The 19,806-nt window shown below is 32.2% G+C and overlaps 1 protein-coding gene across 1 annotated transcript in view; it reads left to right on the forward strand.

Moving 5' to 3' along the window:
- Positions 1–19,806, forward strand: part of LOC129002618 (uncharacterized) — a 140,508-nt gene that overhangs the window by 112,666 nt on the left and 8,036 nt on the right. Inside the window, exons 3-7 of the mRNA XM_054430563.1 lie at positions 11,015–11,110; positions 12,854–12,973; positions 15,277–15,495; positions 17,222–17,365; positions 18,441–18,693. Of these exons, the coding sequence (XP_054286538.1) occupies positions 11,015–11,110; positions 12,854–12,973; positions 15,277–15,495; positions 17,222–17,365; positions 18,441–18,693 (832 nt within the window). The remainder of the gene's footprint in view (positions 1–11,014; positions 11,111–12,853; positions 12,974–15,276; positions 15,496–17,221; positions 17,366–18,440; positions 18,694–19,806) is intronic.

A 19,806-nucleotide genomic window follows, 5' to 3' on the forward strand; every position in this document is an offset into this window, starting at 1 on the left:
ATGGAACAAAGATTATTAGGTTAATTGCATTTTTAACTGCAACAGTTATCAAATTGGCAGGGAAAGTTTAAGCAAACCCACCACTCCTTAAAGCAGTTTCCCAAAGATCTAAAATTAGATATTTGTCATTTACTTTATTTAGATGGGTTTAAATGGTCGTTTGTAGAAGTTGTAGTAAATATTATTTTAATAATATGAATCTTTGCTCACACAATAACTAATCAAGTAACTAATAGTTTTTATCCAAATGAAAAGTATACTTAGAAATAAACAAAATAAAAGTAAAATAAATATATATTTTAATAGATGTAATCAAACGAAAACTAAGAAAGAGAGCAAGTTATTTTAACGGAATGATTTTGATTCGGAAATTCATAATTAAGGAAATAACACAATATTGGCTTTAGTAAAAGGTCTTTTGTTAGGCAACGATTGCCATGGTAACGATTGTTACGAAATTAATAATCACTTATATTTCTCGTTGGGAGTCATGGGAATGTATTTTGTAAATCTTTTGTTACGACGGAACCTAGATACACCAAAAATATATAAAGATACACAATATGTGATCGAGGATTAAATGTTATTGTTATTATTTATTAGGTACTATCAGAGAATCTACCTTACTTCTAATAATTGTTTGAAAAGTTGTTTACTTGGTATTCTATTTAGTTAGCATTAACTAACCTTGACCTAATTTAACAATGGCTGCTATCCCAAGTTCCAGGAAAATCCCTTATGTGGCATGTCAGACAGAATACGTAACTATTAATCCCTCCGCCTAATGGTGGTTTTACGAAGATGACATGTCCAAGCAAAATCAAGGAGATAAATATCTTCTCTAAATAGGCCTAAATTTTTAGTTTCGTTTTTTGTTAAAGTAAATGGAAAATAAAGAATGTGCAAACATTACCTCTACAAAATTAAATTATTGCAATAAGCTGCAAGCTCATGCGACTATCATAAACAAGAAATTTATTTCACAAACATTTTCAAAACCAAAAACCATCATTGTTGAACATTCTCGTACAACAATTTATTTCAACACTGCGCCTGAACAAGGGGATTGGAGAGGCATTCACCCAAACTTGGCTACTTTAACCGATACCAAATTCTCACAACTTCGGATATTTCCATTTGTTATCTCTACTGACGAAATAAGATCCTTCTCTTATGTTTACAGCCATGGCAGATTTTTTTAAGTAATGCAAACTATAATTTAATTCACTATATTGAATGGATGAGCAAACATCTTTTGCAAGTTCGAGGTTCATAAATGGTGTGAAAGAGCTGTGTGACTCTGAAATCATTCAAGAAAATAGTAATAAACGAGTGAAAAGTATTGATCCACCCGATGCTTGCCAAGCGTGACAATTTTATCGAGATTACAAAAAGACGCTGATCATTAATGCACATTGTATGTTTTCTACATTTTTTGGAATGTGAAAAATTAAACACTAATGCTCAACAAACGTACAACTTTGAGTCAAACATTTTTAATTACGTTTATTCGTAACATTATACGTGTGGGGATTATATTAATCTTCATAGAGCCTATTTCCTGTTTAGTTATCATTCAATTAAAATAAACTTTACATTAATTTGGTTCTGTCCAGTTTTATGAAGTGAAGAAAAATGAAGAGCAAAGTAGTCAGGCAAAGTAAAGTTTTAAATAATTTGCTGATTTTCATACGAATCCAAGTGCACAAAATGCCACTTTGCATAACAACTGTAGGCAAAACATATTTTATTAAATATTAATTTCCAGTTATAAATCCCCTAGAGGTATGTACCAGTTAATACTTTATTAAGTAAATATTAGTTTAACCTGTCAATTGATAGATATACTTAATGTTACAGTATACGGTAAAAAGTTAATGAAAATATAAAATCTTATCTTTGGTTTTTAATTACTTTGAAACAATTTTCTGAATTATTAAAAAGACAAGAAGCATCCTCAGCCAATATAGTGTTATTGTATATGTAACAATAACAACATCCATGATAAGGATTTATTCTATCATGGAGTGACAACTTAATTTTAGTGTACGAACTGAAGTGTTTGAAGTTCACTTTTATTGAGTGCATAATTCAAGTAGGACATTCAAAAAATCTAATTTGCAAATACTGTATTTTATTGGTTAAGGCTATCACATATGACTAAACTCTCAAACACACCTAAATACCTAATCCAAATTAACTAATTTAATTTAGAAACCGTTTAGAAACCCGTATTAGGTCTGTAAATCCAAATAGATGATGGATAAAACTTGCTAAAAAATTTAAACAGATATTTATATATACTAGTGATTGTCCAGTGGTCGAAAACTGGACCAAAAATATGTAATGTACAGGTTATCTATTTTCACTCAACGATATATCCACCCAACGAACACGCTGTAAATAAAACATACGATTGGAATTTCTTCCATTTGTTTTGATTCTATATAGGGTAAATATCAGGGTAAATATTTCGTTGTTATTTTGTCCCCAGCATGGCAACCCATAACGTCCACATTTATTTTTTTAAATTTAAAATTAATATGTTTTGCTTATTTTTGAGCCTATTTTAATTCATAAACTGATTCTGTACATCTACAGGAAAATATCTTTCTAACAGTGTGCGGTATATTTTCCCTGCGATGCACACGAGCTGAGTAAAAAGGTTTTATTGAAACATGCTTGCTTATTAATATACAGGGTGTTGAAAATGTCTGGAACCAACATTATATCTCGTGAGTGGTTAAAGAAAAACAACTGATATTTTGTGTACGGATATACTATGGTTTTACCTATCTTTTGGTGCCTCATGAACATTTTTACCACTTATAGGGAACGTCCTGTGGAGGATGCAGTAAAAAGTTTTAATGGAAGCCTATGGTAAATGATACATCATTTTAAAGGCCATTTTTTTCTGAGTAAGGAGCCACAAGTTTCATCTCAAAAGGACCACCCTAGCAAAAATGGCGACTGTTTGAAATTTTAAAAACCACTTATAGGAAACGGAATTTTTAAATTTCAAACAGTCGCCATTTTCGCTAGGGTGGTCTTAATTAAATCAAACTTGATCATTATTGTATAAATAATTTATGGATTCAGTTTTAAAAACGTAGGATAAATGTATTCCAATAATAGTTCTTCCAATTGATTTCCCTTCCTTGGTTGTAGGTTGTCTCAAGGTATATAATACTGTTTACTTTTACAAGCTCGTCACAGACTACTAAAACATTGATTTTTGGAAGGTTGAATGTAAGCAATAGCAAGGTTAAATAATATTCTTTTACTATGTTATTTATTTAGTTTAGAAACTATATGGTTCTTTGTAATTCAGTTTTTCATAGGAGATAATATCGCAAGTTTATGTTGACTCGTTGTTTCTTAACTATCTCCACTTCAACACAAGACTGTATTACCAGCAAACGAAGTTTTTTTTTAGTCAGAGAAAACTTTCATTATTCCATTTGTTCAGTATGTTAGAAAAGTCCCAGAACAGTTTAGTTATTTTTAACTATTATAATTATATAAATCATTTTATAAATAAGTATACCGATTTTACTCATAAAATCACTACCATGTTTATCTCATTAGAGTGACAACAAGGGATAAATTTAAAATTAAAGGTGAGCATAGGTTTACATGAATATCAAATTAAAAGTCTTAATTAGTTAAACATGAAGCCGCAAACTTGACCTCAAATGTTAGACTCTATCCAAAGTGACGGCTTATTTAAGATGTTCCACTTACTCTTCGTTTGCAATGCCTATTATGTGAAAAATTAAAGTTTTTTTTATGTATTTTTATAATTATTATACGTATAACAACTTATACTGTATTATAAAATAGTTATTAAAAACCTATGTAAAACCGTTTCGAGATTTTTCTAACACGCTGTATACATCAGTACTTGAAAAATTGCTCCCAACACGACCCTATGTCGACGGCATGTTTCACTTAACACGCCGTTAATTCTGACATACTGTTTTCCACACAATTGACTCCTAACCCAATTGTGAGCTTCTCATGTTATGCCGCAGTTATAATTTGTTTAACACTATGCCAAAATAGCCAAAATATGCTTAAATTGCTCATTTCACTTATTTAGCCTCAGAATAGTTTTACAATTATATTAAATTATTTGTTTTTAAAATTCTCTGAATATTTATGAATAGTATTTTTCCAACAAATACGTAAGTCACTGATAGCGACTGAGCCTACGCACAGGCTTCCAGCCCATGTAGGCTTATTTCCATAATGTATTATGTTTAACATGGCTTCTCTGAGACCTTACATCCTTTGTTGTTATTATTAAGTTTATATGTATTTTTATATTTAATTATTTTTATCTATGCAATAGCAAGTAGAGTGTCTGTTCACTGGAAGTTATGTTATAATTTATATTCGGCATATTTTTGGAAATAAAGTATGTTTTGATTTGATTTGCCAAGAGAAATTCCTTTTGTCCTTGTACAAAGAAACCATAGGCTTCTTTCGTTTCATGATTTATTCCATTGTATGATTCTGTCATGAAATCTGCCAACACATGATTCATCCTGAGATCCTCTCTAAACCTACGTCCCAGGAACTAAATTTGCCTTTCAAATGTTCTTTAACTATATTAATGGATTGAAAATACCTCTAGGACAAACATCAATGATACAATACTCCAAAATTTAATAACGTACAAATGTTTAATAATACTCATTTTGCATTTATATCCTTTTTCGATTGTAGCTTTCAAAGTATTTCTCGTTCTTAAACTTATTCGTTAAAATACGTCGATCAAAAAAAATAATTACATAAAAATAAGCCGAGTAATATACCATTCACTCACTTCATTCATTCAGTTATGTATTATCTTTTACTAGTTTTAGAAAATGACACTTTAATAGTGACATAACATTATGAACATGACTCAATGTTTTTTCAATGTAACGAATTGGTTCGTGAAAGAGCGTTAAAGGTTTTGAGTAGTGTTGACTGTTTTTGACAGTTCCTCCTTATTTCACTTTGAAAGAGTCTTGGAGGATGTAAGATAAAGTTTAAGGATTGCTATTAATCTTTCGGTTTCAAGTGACTTTACCCATCAAAAGTGGGTTGGGTGAGTCTGTTGCTCAGTCGCTAGCGTCACAGATTTCTGCCCAAGGCAGCGATTTTGTGGGTTCGGATCCTGGTCACTGACACTACCTTTTATCAGTACAGCTCACCCCTGTACTGTATCAGCTCACCCCTTGCTTTGCTGGATACGTTCCACCATTGACTATATATACAGGGTGTTTTTTTTTAAACTTGCATCTTTATTTATGTAAAAACCGCAATAGATAGAAATATGCAGTTTGCGGGAATCATCTATTGACGTAGGGGGCCCAATTGTTTTGAATTCAACGTTACATTCACATTCCCCCCCTTTGCCCCCCTGCCCCCAACTTTTTTTTTAAATAGCAAGGTACCCCTTGTGACATATCAAATGAAAGAGCATGACAAATGAAAATGTTTGGTGAAATTTTTTTTTTCATTTGATATGTCACAAGGACGTGCTATTAAAAAACAAGTTATGGGTAGGGAAAAAGGGGGGGGTTATCTCACAAATTCATAAGCCGATTTTAATTTTTTTTTTCACCAAACATTTTATTTTTTCATACTCTTTCATTTGATATGTCACAAGGCGTACCTTGGTATTAAAAAAAATAAGTTGGGGCAGGGGGGAAAGGGGGGGAATGTGAATGTAACGTTGAATTCAAAAAAAATTGTGCCCCCTACGTCAATAGATGATTAGCGCCAACTGCATATTTCTATCTATTGCGGTTTTTACATAAATAAAGATGCAAGTTTTTAAAAAAACACCCTGTATATAGTCCACGCACAGGTCAATAGCCTATGTATACGGGCAAATGCAAGGTTAAAAGAGGCCGCAAACATCTTTAAATAACAAAAAGATTTACAAAACGAATACACCCCACCGCAGCAAAACTGCACACTAAGTGAATTTCCATTTGCGTGGTTAGGTTTTCACTTAATATTGCTTTGAAAGTGTGAGATTTATTTTCAATGTAAATAACATTATTTTTTAAGACAACTTAGGTTTGCTGTACAGTACTAGGAAAGGGAATAAAGTATTTTCTAATTAAATGTCAATAGCTTAGTTTGAAATAACCCCTAATTTGCGAAATTTGATTAAATTATATCCCTAAAAAAAGCAAAAATCTTATCTATTCTTTATAAGAATAACGTGGACATTTCAAACTTACGTTTTTCCGTTTGCAGCCCTTTCAACATAATTCAAAACCGTTTTCAAATCAATCGCCTCACCCACATAGCTTGCTAATAAGCTCAAGCAGGGGTTAGCAAGAATACTCCACACCCTTTGTCGATTTTGTTCTGAGTTTGGAATTTATTTGAATTGCGAAAACTTTGAATCAACAACTTGAATTTGTTCAGACGCTTATATTGCAGACGGTAGGAAGTGCTAGGTTAAGTTTGTTGTTGGCTTTAAGTCCAATAGTCTAGTGGATTTTAAAGTAAATATTTATATTGGTTTTAACAAACTGCATTAAATATTTACTCGTATTTTTAATAACCTGTATTATTTTTTAAACCTTATTCCCCTTAATACGAATAAACTCAGTGGTTAAAATACAATATTGCATTAATGTAAGTAATTGTTAATTGAATCATTTTACCTTTATATCAATGTATGTCATGAAATAGTACTTCCGTTAGACCAGTCCCTAGAAAGATCTAACTTTGTTTGCTTGGAGGACATAGTTAAGATTAACTATTCATTGAGTTACCGAGTGGTTATTTAGGGTTTCCACCTCTAACTCTAGTTTGTGTTACTGTCCTTTCTGAACGGGTGAAAATACTAAAACATGGAAACGTTGAACGATACTTAACAATCATCCGTGTATAAGCTGCATAAGTGTTGCCAATTGTTTGAGTTTTTAGTTTTTGTTTCCAACCTATAACAAGAAAGGAGTTAATAAGAAGGAATTTCACAACGAAGTTAGTCCAAAAGTATGTCAGAGCCTACAAATGGCTAACAATAACCACACTATTAAACATAAATGTTAAACTACTAGGATATCATTGAGTGATGAAATTATAACACGTATACAAAAGTTTTGTTAATACAGTAGTTATTTTTTAATCAAATACCTTTGTATTATTAACTACTATTGTTATTATTATTATTTTGTGTTATCCAGTGCACAATTTAGTCAGTTTCTTTTGACTCATCTCTTTTTTCTTATCCCAACGTTTCTTCACTCATCCGGATATTAGTTTCCTTTCTTCTTCCGGAACCACCCTACCTTCTCTCTGTCCATTGTCTTTTGTTATTAACCGTAGGTAATTTGCAGTATTTTGATTCTACTACGGTATGATCTTCAAGGCCCCAAAAGTGTGAAGCTCTCTCTCTCTCTAGTATTTTTCTTTTATTTATAAATCCATCTAATGTTCATAGTAACATCAGAAACGCTTGTGTTGATGCAGGCTCTTATCTATAAACGTTCTCTCATATCAATAGTTTATAATCCATCCATCACAACTTACCCACTACTATCCATCCACTACTAGTAGTAATTGTTATACACATTTTTAATTCCTTCTTATAGTACATTGATAAGTTAAACAAATGGGATAATCAAACTCATGCGTTTCATTCTATTTGTCGTAATTAGCTGTAAGCAACTTATCTACAGATGCTTCTGAGCCCCAGAGCGTTAACAGAAGCCACAGTATTACATAGAATAGCATTTTAATCATGCAAATAATTAATTTGTGAAAGTCTCTTACAAATTGCCATCTTAATAAAGTTAAATCCTATCTTTACAGTAGTTGTCATTAATCAGAAGTATAATTAAGAAAATATTATTTTCAGGAAATCACAACTAATCACTTAATATTGACATACAAACTTGTCAAAACATCTGCTCCTCGTGCACATTTACTTTACAAGTAAAGCTCAAATAACGATTCAATTTAAGCAAATCTTGCGTAGGATTTGTGCCAAACCGTGCGACTGGATTCTGTTTAAATCTAGACTCTCTCAGCATTTACCTAAATGTAGCATAAAGCATTTAACTGAATGTAATGTAACAACAATCGTGCCCTAGATAAGCCTGTATATCCTTATCTGTGTGCATTGTATAGGATATTTTTTAATATACAACTTTAAAAAGACATAAAACATATAAAACTACGTTAATTGTCATAATAGTAAACTTATTTCATTGGACACTTTTATGCCATCTTAGTGTTTGACAAACATTGTTGGCATATGGGCTGGCTCGAATGAAACACAATTTGGAAGTTCAGCTTTCGATCACTTTATCCAGCAGCTGGGGCCGTATACAAGCAATCTCACGGTATGTTCAACTTTTGTTTGTGGGCATAGATTAATTGCTTTACATACTCCTACGAAAAATAGCCCTTTGGTGTCAGATCGCATGATCGTGAAGGCTAGTTCACTGGTTCATTACACGAAATGATACGATTTTCAAATGTTTCTTGTGATAAGACTGTTGTTTCGTGGCCATCATGCTGAAGCCAAAAATCTTTGATATTTAAGTGTGTAAAGAAGATACATTGACCATAGCTCTATAGCAAAATGCAGTTTGCTATAGAGCTATCGTCACTTTATAGCAAACTGCATTTACAGTACAGTAACGTTAAAACCGGCGTCATCTTTGAAAAATATAGGCAATGATTATATCTGCCCACAATGCACAACAAACAGTAAGCTTCTGTGGATGCAACGGCTTTTCAGCAAATTAATGTTCCTATTTTCCCTTCACTTCTAATCCGGCAGTTTTGGGGAATACGTAAAGCAACTAGTCCTATGCCGACAAACTAATAACGTTGACTGATTTGTAATCAAATATCCGTCGTGCTATTAGCAGTATACGGCCCCAGCTACTGGTTAAAGTGATCGAAAACTGGACTTCTAGATTGCACTTCTTCGGGCCACTTATATGCCCAAAAATTAATTTCAGATACCAAATTGTATAGAAGTACCAATAAAATATATTCATGATATAAACATAAAATCATGTGTTTGATATAATTTTCAAGTTCTATAACTTACTTCTTTATAAAAAAAACAACATTTTATAAATATTACATTTCTATATACAGTATATTTACTAACATCAGAGATCTTTCAATTTATGTATAAATCCAAGTAAACAATTTGTCAATATCTCCCATATCATAATATTATGTATTGATCAATACTTTTTTTAACTGGGTCCACAAAATAATAAATTATTATGCGCACCAACTATATTATCATATACTTCAAGAACTAAGATTCCAATTTATTCTGCACATTTTCTTCCCATTGAGACTTGTGGGTACGGCGTCAGTTGCTCTTATGACAAGGTTATAATAAGAAGGATTCTTAAAATATTGTTCCAAAATTAACGTTAATTACAAGGAACTTAAGATACATTAAAGGTAGTTTTAGGGGCTCGAACTGAAAAGCAAAACAATCTTCGAACGAGAAAAACATAGTTTGTAAGCACTATCTAGTATGGTAAACATTTAAAGGTAATTTTACAATATTCATATTTTTATTTTATTTTATTGGACATCACATTCATATTTTTATTTTATTGGAATTTTACTAATTGGTGTTATTTTATCAAATTGTTAAAAATGGATTTACTTATTCCCCCAAGTTTTTCTAAGGCTAACAGATTATTTTTAAGTTTATACAAACCATAACACAACTATCATAAAAGGCTTATGCTCGTTGAAGCAAGGAAGATACAAAGATGAAAAATAGAGTCACAAGAATGGGTTGGATGGATCGTGAAAGCTTTGAATCTTGGCTGAGTAAGCGTCAACGCGGCAATAAACTTTGTGAACCGAGCAAGTGTTGGGGCAAGGGTCGATTTTTCAGAAGATCTTGCTTCAGTTTATGTATGCTTTATATACTTAACTAGCAAATATTTTACTTGTGTTGTGTGTGAAGAAGCAATACATAAATATTCGGTTTATCCTGTGTTTTCATTCTCCAAATTTTATCATTTTTAATTTTGAAAATTGAACAGTTTAAATTAGCCTACTACAAAACTTGTCTAAATCCGAATATTGAACAAAATACTCTAGACCTTAGACAAATCTTAGTTTTCTCTAAAACTATAAATGATCTTCGCGTTTGGATTTTTCTATTTATTAACCACAAATAAGTATAACTAGTCCGTCCGGATAAAATGATTAATTAAAACAGTATTTAATTCAGAAAAGCTGGTTTACATATTAAGTTCACATTTTTCAAGAGCTACAGACAAAAACATCCCTATACACATAGTCCCCTCTACTTTCTTTAATCCCACGCCACTTCTAATGTATACCGCAGTCTAGATATTCTTTTCATCAGTCTTTCCACCTCAGTTTCGATCTGGTATAATTTTAACAATTGAAGTATCTTTTCTCCCATACACTTGGCCTTCCCATGTTAGCCTTTTATTTTTAGCCAGCGTCACAATAATTAGGTATTTTATATATTTTTCTTAGCTCTCTGTTCTTTTGTATCTTGTACCAGTCCTTTTTTTTCAACACACTATTCTCAAACTTAATAAGATCTTTCTGTGATTTCCTTGTCAACCCACACACGTTTCTGAACCATACAGTAGTACTGAGATGCTTATTATGGTATACATTGATTTTGGTTTCTGTTGACAGCCTTAGGAGTATTTTACATCCATTTATGAGCTCAACTCAATTATTGATGATATTGTAATTTATTTTTTATTTGAATATAGTTTAAATATTAAATAAATAAATTTTATGAGCCTCAGATCCAACAGGCTTTACGAAACATATTTTGCTTTTCGTTTATAATATAACCCTCTCTATTTTTTTAAAGGACGAGAAAAAGAGTATCAATATGTATATATTAAGTATTATATTCCAAGAAATTGTTGAACGAGAACAAGAATGTTGAAACATCTCAATCTAAAAAATAGTAGGAACTACAGCCAAAATGTTAAAATATTATTCATTGTTTCAGTTCGTTCGGGAATCCTGCGATATCTGCTACATTCTCCCCAGCAGTTTCAAACATAATAAAATCTTCGAGATTTTCAGCCATAACGATAAACATAACGTAAGTATTCAAGCAACTTATACTCCTAATTAGAGTTTTGTACCTTTTAAATTCATTTATTAACTACTAGTTATTTTCTAAAAATATATTTTGTCACATTGATTATATTTTAAATTTTCTCGAGCATGTCACAATGTCAAAGGTCTCCTGAAACTCTAGCCTTTGATATACAAAGGTGTTGACTGATTAGAGACTTGGAAGACGACGCTCAAGCCTTGATCTCCGAGTAATCTTCATGTGTCAGGGAAGTTAAATTAAGCAACTTTAATTTTCCTTCTTTATTGTGTTCACGATATTTTCATGTAACTCTATAATCCCTTAACTATGCCTAATTGACTATTAGGCCTAGATTTGACAGCATATTTTTTTCTATGCATTTAATTTGTTTGTAAATCATAACAGTTTACGAGTTAATTTCTCAGTTAATGTAAATTGGTCATATTTTGGAACGAGCTTGATAAATAATACGTATACGGTGTAATTTAAGAGGTTAACTTTTTTTAATTTACGTTTTTTTTTCTCTTTGGACAAGTAGATCTAACACAATCCAAGTAAAGACTTTTTAAATCCAGCTAACCGAAAACCCAATGTGTATTTTATGCCTTAATCAATCTTACATAATTACGTTTATTATGACGCCATATTTACATCACTGTGGCTGCCCCATCCCTCCTCATAACCTTGGCCATTATATGTATGTATAGGCCAACTGGCTTTGTTCCCAATGCTGAATGGATTGTCGTGTACCTATCACATGTTACATTAGTCATTATTGACCTATCTGACATGCCATACAATGACCGTGTAAATTATTAGTAGCCAGCCAATTTCATTACATAACTTCCTGTTGCATACAGTTGTTCTTTACACACCTCATTTGTTTACAGTGTGTTAAAAAAGTCCCGGAACGGCTTAATATTTGTGTTTACAAACATAGATACGGTGGTACAGTAGATAAAGTAGACAATTAAACTAAAACAGGGTTAGAGCAACTAGAAATTAAACATTATAGTATTGCAGTAAAAATTTGAGTAGGGATTAATGTTTATTCGTTAACGATTTTCGCATCAATGATATTTTAAAAAGCTTTTTTGATCATTTTAAAAGTTGTCAAGTTTTTTCTTCTTTTTAATTGAGTTAAAAAAGGCTGATAAATTAATCTCTAGGGACCGTAATGGTGGTGTTTCAAAGAATAAAAATATCTGTAAAAATACCTGAAATACAGTTAGGTAATCCTAGTTTTTGTTGATCAACTTATGACTTCAAACCAACAATATATGTAGGTTTAGTAAATGAGTTCGATTCATTTTTAATTGCTTACAGTTTTTTTTTTCTTAAATGCAGTTTTTTTTATTCCTCGCCATAGTCTATAAATCCCCATTAAAATATTGTGAGATGCAGCGAGATGGGTTTAAACTTTAACTTGAAAGGAAGAACATAGAGTAAGTAATAAAAACTATTTCAATCAACTCCAACGCATTGATCAAACCGATGGAATGTAAATTTTCAATCTCCTCAGATCCAACTCTTCATAATGTAACACGTTGGCATGACTTATTCAGTAAGGAACGACTCAGCTGCTGAAACTTTAACCTTCACTATTCACCAAGTATTCAATAAAATTGTCCATCACAATTAAACCCTAACATAATGTTATTATGTATACAATTATCTTAATCCCGAAAAAAAATTTGGTCTTCACCTAAACTTTTTACGAAATTAACCAAACTCTTCTTCTTTCAGAGAATTTATCAACTGCACAGAAGTTAAGGAAATCGAAATCATCAACTCTGTTATTCGAGAAATCCTGAGTCAGATTTCTACAGATACAAGAAGCATTTCAGATTCTACCTCTTTTTGGCTGTAAGTAGCTTATAATAAATGCCCCAAGCACAATTGGTCCTGTATTTTGTTGGAACCAGGAGTACATTTCACTAACAAAAGTTATTGAATTTCAACTTGTTCATTTAAAGTTTTTAAACTTCCAATACTTTTTAAGCCTCTTCAGGCTACCCGTCACCTAGGCGCTCATAAAATGAGGAGTAAAAGAAGACAGGGTTCATTAATTTTGGCTTAGAGTGGACGGAGAGGCCTTGTTGACTTGTGACTTCAAAAGCTCTGATGGTTCATTGTACGATGAAGTGACACAAGAGGTGTATAATACTCTTGTTATCCTTCGTAATTAAAATACGCCTGGGAAATTGCAAATTCCTGAAACAATAGGCCTTCATCATTATCAGGAAAAGTTATTGATTTTTGTCTTCAAACTGTAATGGCTACAAAGGCGTGTTGAAGCGTTCTATTCTCATTTCTATTGTGTTGAGTCATTCAAGAATTCCTTATATTACTATCGTAAAGTCCTTCAATATATTAATTTTTATGGATCTTTATATTTATGAAGTCAATAGAACTTTGATACGGTATCTGGAAAATAGAACTAGTTTTCGGTGAAAACGTAAACATATTATTTGGTATTGAATTGAAACTTTTACTCTCTGGACGTGGTTTTATAGATTGTATAAAAAGCTAATTGTTGGCTTAATAATTAGTCTTATAATTTAACTAGATAAGCAATTAATTAATGAAAGTATGTGTTTAGTATTTTATTACACGACATTATTTCAGTACAGTTTAGTAACAAAAATGTGGTAGTTGTGATTTTTTTACATACAGCTAAATTATATTCTGGTATATTAATATTATTTTATATTTTTTCTATATTTGTTTACTATATCTTTTTAACTCCTGATTTTGTAAACCGGCCGTATTGATGAATCGTAAAAGTGTTGCATCTAGTTACTCTATAACACAATTTTCCTCTGTTCTAATTCAATCATGTGTTATGACTGATGACTGTAGCTCTTAAAGATGACATAGTGTAACACAGTTCATTACTTGATTAAAGGCCCTAACAACAAGTAAACAAGGTCTAACACAACAACATTGTTAGGTTGCGTTGACCCTGGGCTAGGAGGAATCATATAGTAAACAAACTCTATACAGTATAGAACATGTATATTAAATCATATCGGAACAGTTTTGTATTAATTGATTGCAGCCATTATATTGAAAGATTGAAGTGTATAAAAATACATTTAAAATAAAACCTGTTCTTGTTTAGCGATTTAAAAAATATATATTAAGTGTTTGGGTTGACAGTTTTGAAGCCATTAAGCAATCCACACTCATTGTCCTAAAGGAGTTCTAAGTAGCTACTTTATACTTTAGGTGATGATTCATAACATTTCAAAGTTGGAGTTTTGTTCAGTTACATTATTTCCAAGAAGCGCCCATAACCAATTTCTGAACTACGCTTTCAACTTAATCACATGTGGAAAAGCTTTGTTGGTGGTTACAAATAACAACACTGGTGTTTAAAACATGAGACGAAGTTTCATTGCGAAACTTATAGCATTGACTATTAGTGTATAAACACAAGTAAAATTCATCATATTGAGTGATGAACACAAAGTCCCTGTATTGTGTTAATTGATTTTAAAATTTGTAATTAGTAGGGCCTACAGAAATGAATTAAGACGTAGTATCTAAATTATATTGTTAAAAAGCTAGTAACATATTTATTGTTCAACCATTATTCAGATAACCATATTTTACCAAAACATTTTACAATGATGTTTTTTCCTTTTGCCAAAAATGTAGTAATAGTTTGTTAATATAAATAGCATGCAAAATTATCTCCTATCTTAACTATTATACTGACCCTATAAAACGTAAGAAAAGGGTCAGGATAAAATAAATATTATTTGAAAGGATCAAGGATTGTACACCACAACTGGATCAGTTTTTTTTTCTTTTCAAACCTTCTCTTCTTCTCTATTAAGTGTTGGATTTCTCCCATCAAACCTTCTTTCAGCCATTATATCTTATTTTCTTCTTCTTCACATCTCCTATTTTTTATTTTATTTTTTTTTTTTTAACTTCAGACCATCCCTTTACATCTTGATTACTCCATTAATATCTTCATTTTCCACCTAATATCTTTGCTCTATCTTTATTTGAACCTTTTCCTTTTCTTCCTGTCTAACATTGCACATTCCTCTCCTCAAAATTCCTATTTCTCACCCATAAACATTTCATTTTAAATCCCTCCTCATTAACTATCAACTGAGTACGAACTCATTGTCTCACCTCGATTTCATTCACAGGTATGCTAAAACATACGAAAATCTCGTAATGGCTGGAGAAGAACTACTCAAATCTGCGGTGCACGAAGTCACTAGCCTCGTGCTGGGTCCACACTCACTCTGTAGCCTCGAACACAACTATGGCAACATGGTCAAGCACTATCTTCTATCAGCCAATCAGTTCTCTCAGATGGAATCTGACTTCTACCAACTGTCTCTGGACAATTTGTTTCTGCTGAGGTTTGCATTGGTTTGTGTTTTCAATGTTCTACGTTTCAATGTTAATTCTTTAAGTTTTATTTGTTTTGATTCTTTTTGAAATAGATTATCTTGAAATATATTTTAACTAAACAAAAATTCTACTTTCAAATAGCTATATTTCTCAGAGTAAGAAATATAGAGATCTTAAAAACCTTGAGAAGTTAGTAAGTGTCAGAAAATTTTCACCTGTACAAAAAGAAAAGTATAAATCAGTAAGATGTAAGTTATCATAACTTCCAAATTTATGATTCAAAACATTATCTTTTTTAATCAGGCATACTTTATGGTCTGATGATTTTAACAATGAATCTTTGGACAAGCAATCAAACAGTGTATGTGCAGTGTGCATCTCATTCATTGCTTCAGTTACTATCCTTTGTTTGCTACACAAAATGGATTGATTAAATTTCACACACTGTTTCCCGCTACAACCAATTTGGTTTGGGCTTTGATCCACAATCAGGAGTTTGATGTAATTTAAATATCTACACCAAACATTTTTTGATGTTATAGTAAGCAAAATAAATACCATTTCACTGAACTCTAAATAATTTTATTGGGGATCCAAACGGTGACCAACTTTGTGGCAAAGAATTCACAAAAATTTTATTAAACACAATTCCTTCCTCTTGCAATGTTTTTGTAATTTTCAGAATATTACTTGTAGTAATACATAGCCAGTATTTAAAATAGTGTTTTCAAAAAGATATTGTCAATATGTTTAACTCTCAGACATGGCAATTTATAATTAGGTACCTCAAATGGCGGAATCTTGTCCGCATCAGCACTTATAAGGCATAAAAGTTACTTATAAACTATTACTGAATATGTTATTGCTTATTGCATTTATTTTATTCGGCAATGTTAACGCTTGTTAAACAAATATATTTACCTCTTAACAACAATAGCACATAGAAAATGTTAAGACTGAAGACAAACCTAATTCTTTTTTGTAAGGAAAATAGGAACTAGATCTAGGTTTTCAACCTATTGATTAGGCCTACCATACACGTTCCGTCCCGGACTGAAGGCCGAGCCTTGAGACCGGAACTGCACAGTTTGGCCGGAGTCGTGACCTCCCCACACACGCTCAGTCCGGAACTGCACAGTTTGGCAGGAGTCGTCTTGCCTCCTCTTGGTCTAATAGGAAGTTAAGCTCACTGAAGTACCACTTTTGTGAAGATTTTACTTTTTAACTCTTTTCTAAATGCACTCCGTAAGTTGTTTATTTTTTCACCACAGTGTCCTTTGTTCTTTTTGTGTCAGATTTGTTCATAAATCTAATAATTCTTTATAAGCTGCTTCCCTCATGTACCTACCTGTTGTGGTATTCTTTGCTTATTGAAGTAAAAAATCACGTGCACATGCAATAAAGCTGAAAATGTGGTGGGAGGGGGGAAGCAGCACTGTCTTGGACTGCGGGATTCGCCATACACGTTCAAATCAGCCTCAAGGCCGGGCCTGGACGGATGTGATTCACATCCGGTTAATGGGATGAACTTATGACTAAACAGGTGAACTTCATTACCATAAGTGTATACCATCCAGTTGTATTCTAAGAAAGACAGGATATTCAATTAATTGATGGATTTAGTATTCTTTAATTTGATGGATTCCTTTGGTGATTTATATATTCTTAAGCCAGTACAAAAACTAGAAAGTACCATTTTTTAATATAAGGTATTTAATGAATTATGTTTTGCAGCATTCTAGATCGCCAAGATGATATAAGTATTTTGATGAACACATCAAGAAACAACTATATGACAGCTATAAAATATATAGATAGAGTAACTGAGTTTGTCAACATATTGAGGAATTACCAAGATAAAGTTATTAATAATATCAGGTAAGAACGCCATAAAGGTTTTATTAGCGTTAGGCAAAACCATAGATTGAAATGTTCTATAATGATTTTGTAATCATTATGGAGTAGCTATATATTAGATTATATGGACTACTTAATGGTATGAAAGTGGCTGATTCGGACGAAGTGTAACGCATGGAGAATCCTTGGTAGGGATGTTGTTGGTTAAGGTACCACAGCTATTTAAATTGTGTCAAGAACAGCATTTTACTGTACCAGTTCACCCCTTGCTCTACTTGATAAGATCCACAAACATGCTTTTGAGGTCTACCTGTATGTGGAAAGCAAATTCAAGTTTGTAGCAGCCAACCTCTTTTAAATTTTGGGTAGATTGTGATTTAAATAACGTGAAACTATTATTCAAAATAGCACTGAAACTAATCAAACATGAAACTCATATAAAAAAAGCTGTTTATATTTTGCAATAGGAGAGGATGAGAAATTTACTTGAAGCACACAAAGTTAATGATAAAACCATGTTATATGAGATTTATTGGCTGATAGAGCAAGGTTGCCACTCACCCCTCCCTACATAAACAAGTTATTCAACACAATCCCTCTCCTCAAGTCTTCACTATCCAATCTCAGTCTACAATGAAGTAACAAAATAAGGAACATGGAATCTGCTTGTTGCTGAAATAAAGTTGTTTTATTTCCTTGATGGGATTAAATTTTGATATTGAAGCAAATATAAGGAATTAAGTAAATTCTGTCATTATTTTTATTTAATCATTATTATTATCAAAATTGATAAGAGGAAGCCACCCAGGTGTGTATTTTAACCCAAATATTAGTGGATGAGTGTAGAATGGAGGGAGATGATCTGGGTAGCTTTTTACTGACTATGATCAGCTGTTTCATTAGTCAGTACCATTTATTTAAAGCCCAAGAACAGCTGGGTCCAGTTTCGAACCATCATAATATACTGACTCCTCTCAGGATTGAACCAGCAAACTTGTGATTTTCAGGCTAGCGTAACCTCTCAGCACCCAGCCAGATAACATTTTGATCTGTCAAAAAGCTTTAAACTTTTATCAGGAATATGCCATGTTGACAGTGAGCAGGTGTCCCTAGCCTATGTTGAGAGCATCAACCATCAAGTGCTAAATGCTGGAGTGATGGTGGGAACTGTCTTAGTGTCTGCACTGACAGTCTGTCTCATGTGTGAGACCAGCAACACAGTGCAGGAGTACGCTAACATGATCTGGCGCAAAACTGTGCAACTAAGGGCAGAGAAACGCAAAAGTGACTGTCTTCTCAACCAGATGCTGCCGTCCACAGTCATCGCACAGTTGAAACTGCAGAGACAAGTAAGTAAGATAAAGGTAAATAATTTTGCCTAATTGTTTTGTTCCTCCCTGTTACATTGACCTGATTATTATAGGCTACTGTATATACTAATGAGCTAATTAGTAAGGAACTAGAGGATTCAATCTGTGATTACTGTAATAGGATTTTGACTAATCCTGAAAAACATTGTTTGATCATAGTTGATCATAGTGTTGAAGCATAGTCTTAGCTTGACCAAATATTCAGTTGCCACTGGCTGTATTGGCTATTAATTAACTACTTACTATTAACTATTGTACTACAGTTCAGGCAACCAATTTTTTTACAAATTGAGCATTCCAATACCGGTACAGTGGTAGAATTGTCTGCATCTGCATCAAGAATTACTTAGTAGGCTAGTATAAATAGTCCTAAGATATGCAAGTTCAATAGTTATTGGCTGATTGGTACAAGTAATAATCATGCCAATGAACCAGGATCCCTACTTGACAAGGAGCTGATCTCCATAATTACATTAACAGTAATAGCACATCAACATGTACCTCCATAACAGTTGATTATTTGAATGACAAATAATGTCATTGAATTTCAAACAAATAAAAACCTTTTGAAATCTAATAATAATAATAATAAATAAGTAAACAGCTTCACATTACAAGTTTTACAGTAGATCCCATTTCCCAAATATAGAATTTCCTCAACCTGTTTGCAAACCTTTACGCCAATTGTGGTAACTCACAATGACATTTCTAGCGAGAGGCTTTGCCAATATACACACTAAGATTTATTCCCTTTGATTACTTTATAAGTAGAGGAACATTAACTTTTATTGTTCCTCTGATACTAACTCTATAAATTCCATATCTCATTAAAGGATTTATAATGATAAAATAAAAGACTTCAAGTCATTCAAGCTTTTCTAGATGTAGCCTACCACTAATACTTTTAATGTTAGCAAGACAGTAAAAATCTATAACTTTTAATGAAAAAATTAAATACTTAGGAGTAAATTTTTCTAAAACCATAGTACTTGACTCTGAAAAAAACAGTAAGTTTGTTAAAAGGTAAATTGAAAAATAACATGTTCTCCTTTTAGCGAATTTCCCATATAGGGAATAAGCTATTACCGTAGT

Source organism: Macrosteles quadrilineatus, unplaced genomic scaffold (assembly GCF_028750875.1).
Source record: "Macrosteles quadrilineatus isolate MER2022 unplaced genomic scaffold, UCM_ALF_1.0 Scaffold_9__3_contigs__length_116548681, whole genome shotgun sequence".
In the NCBI taxonomy this organism is placed as follows: domain Eukaryota; kingdom Metazoa; phylum Arthropoda; class Insecta; order Hemiptera; family Cicadellidae; genus Macrosteles; species Macrosteles quadrilineatus.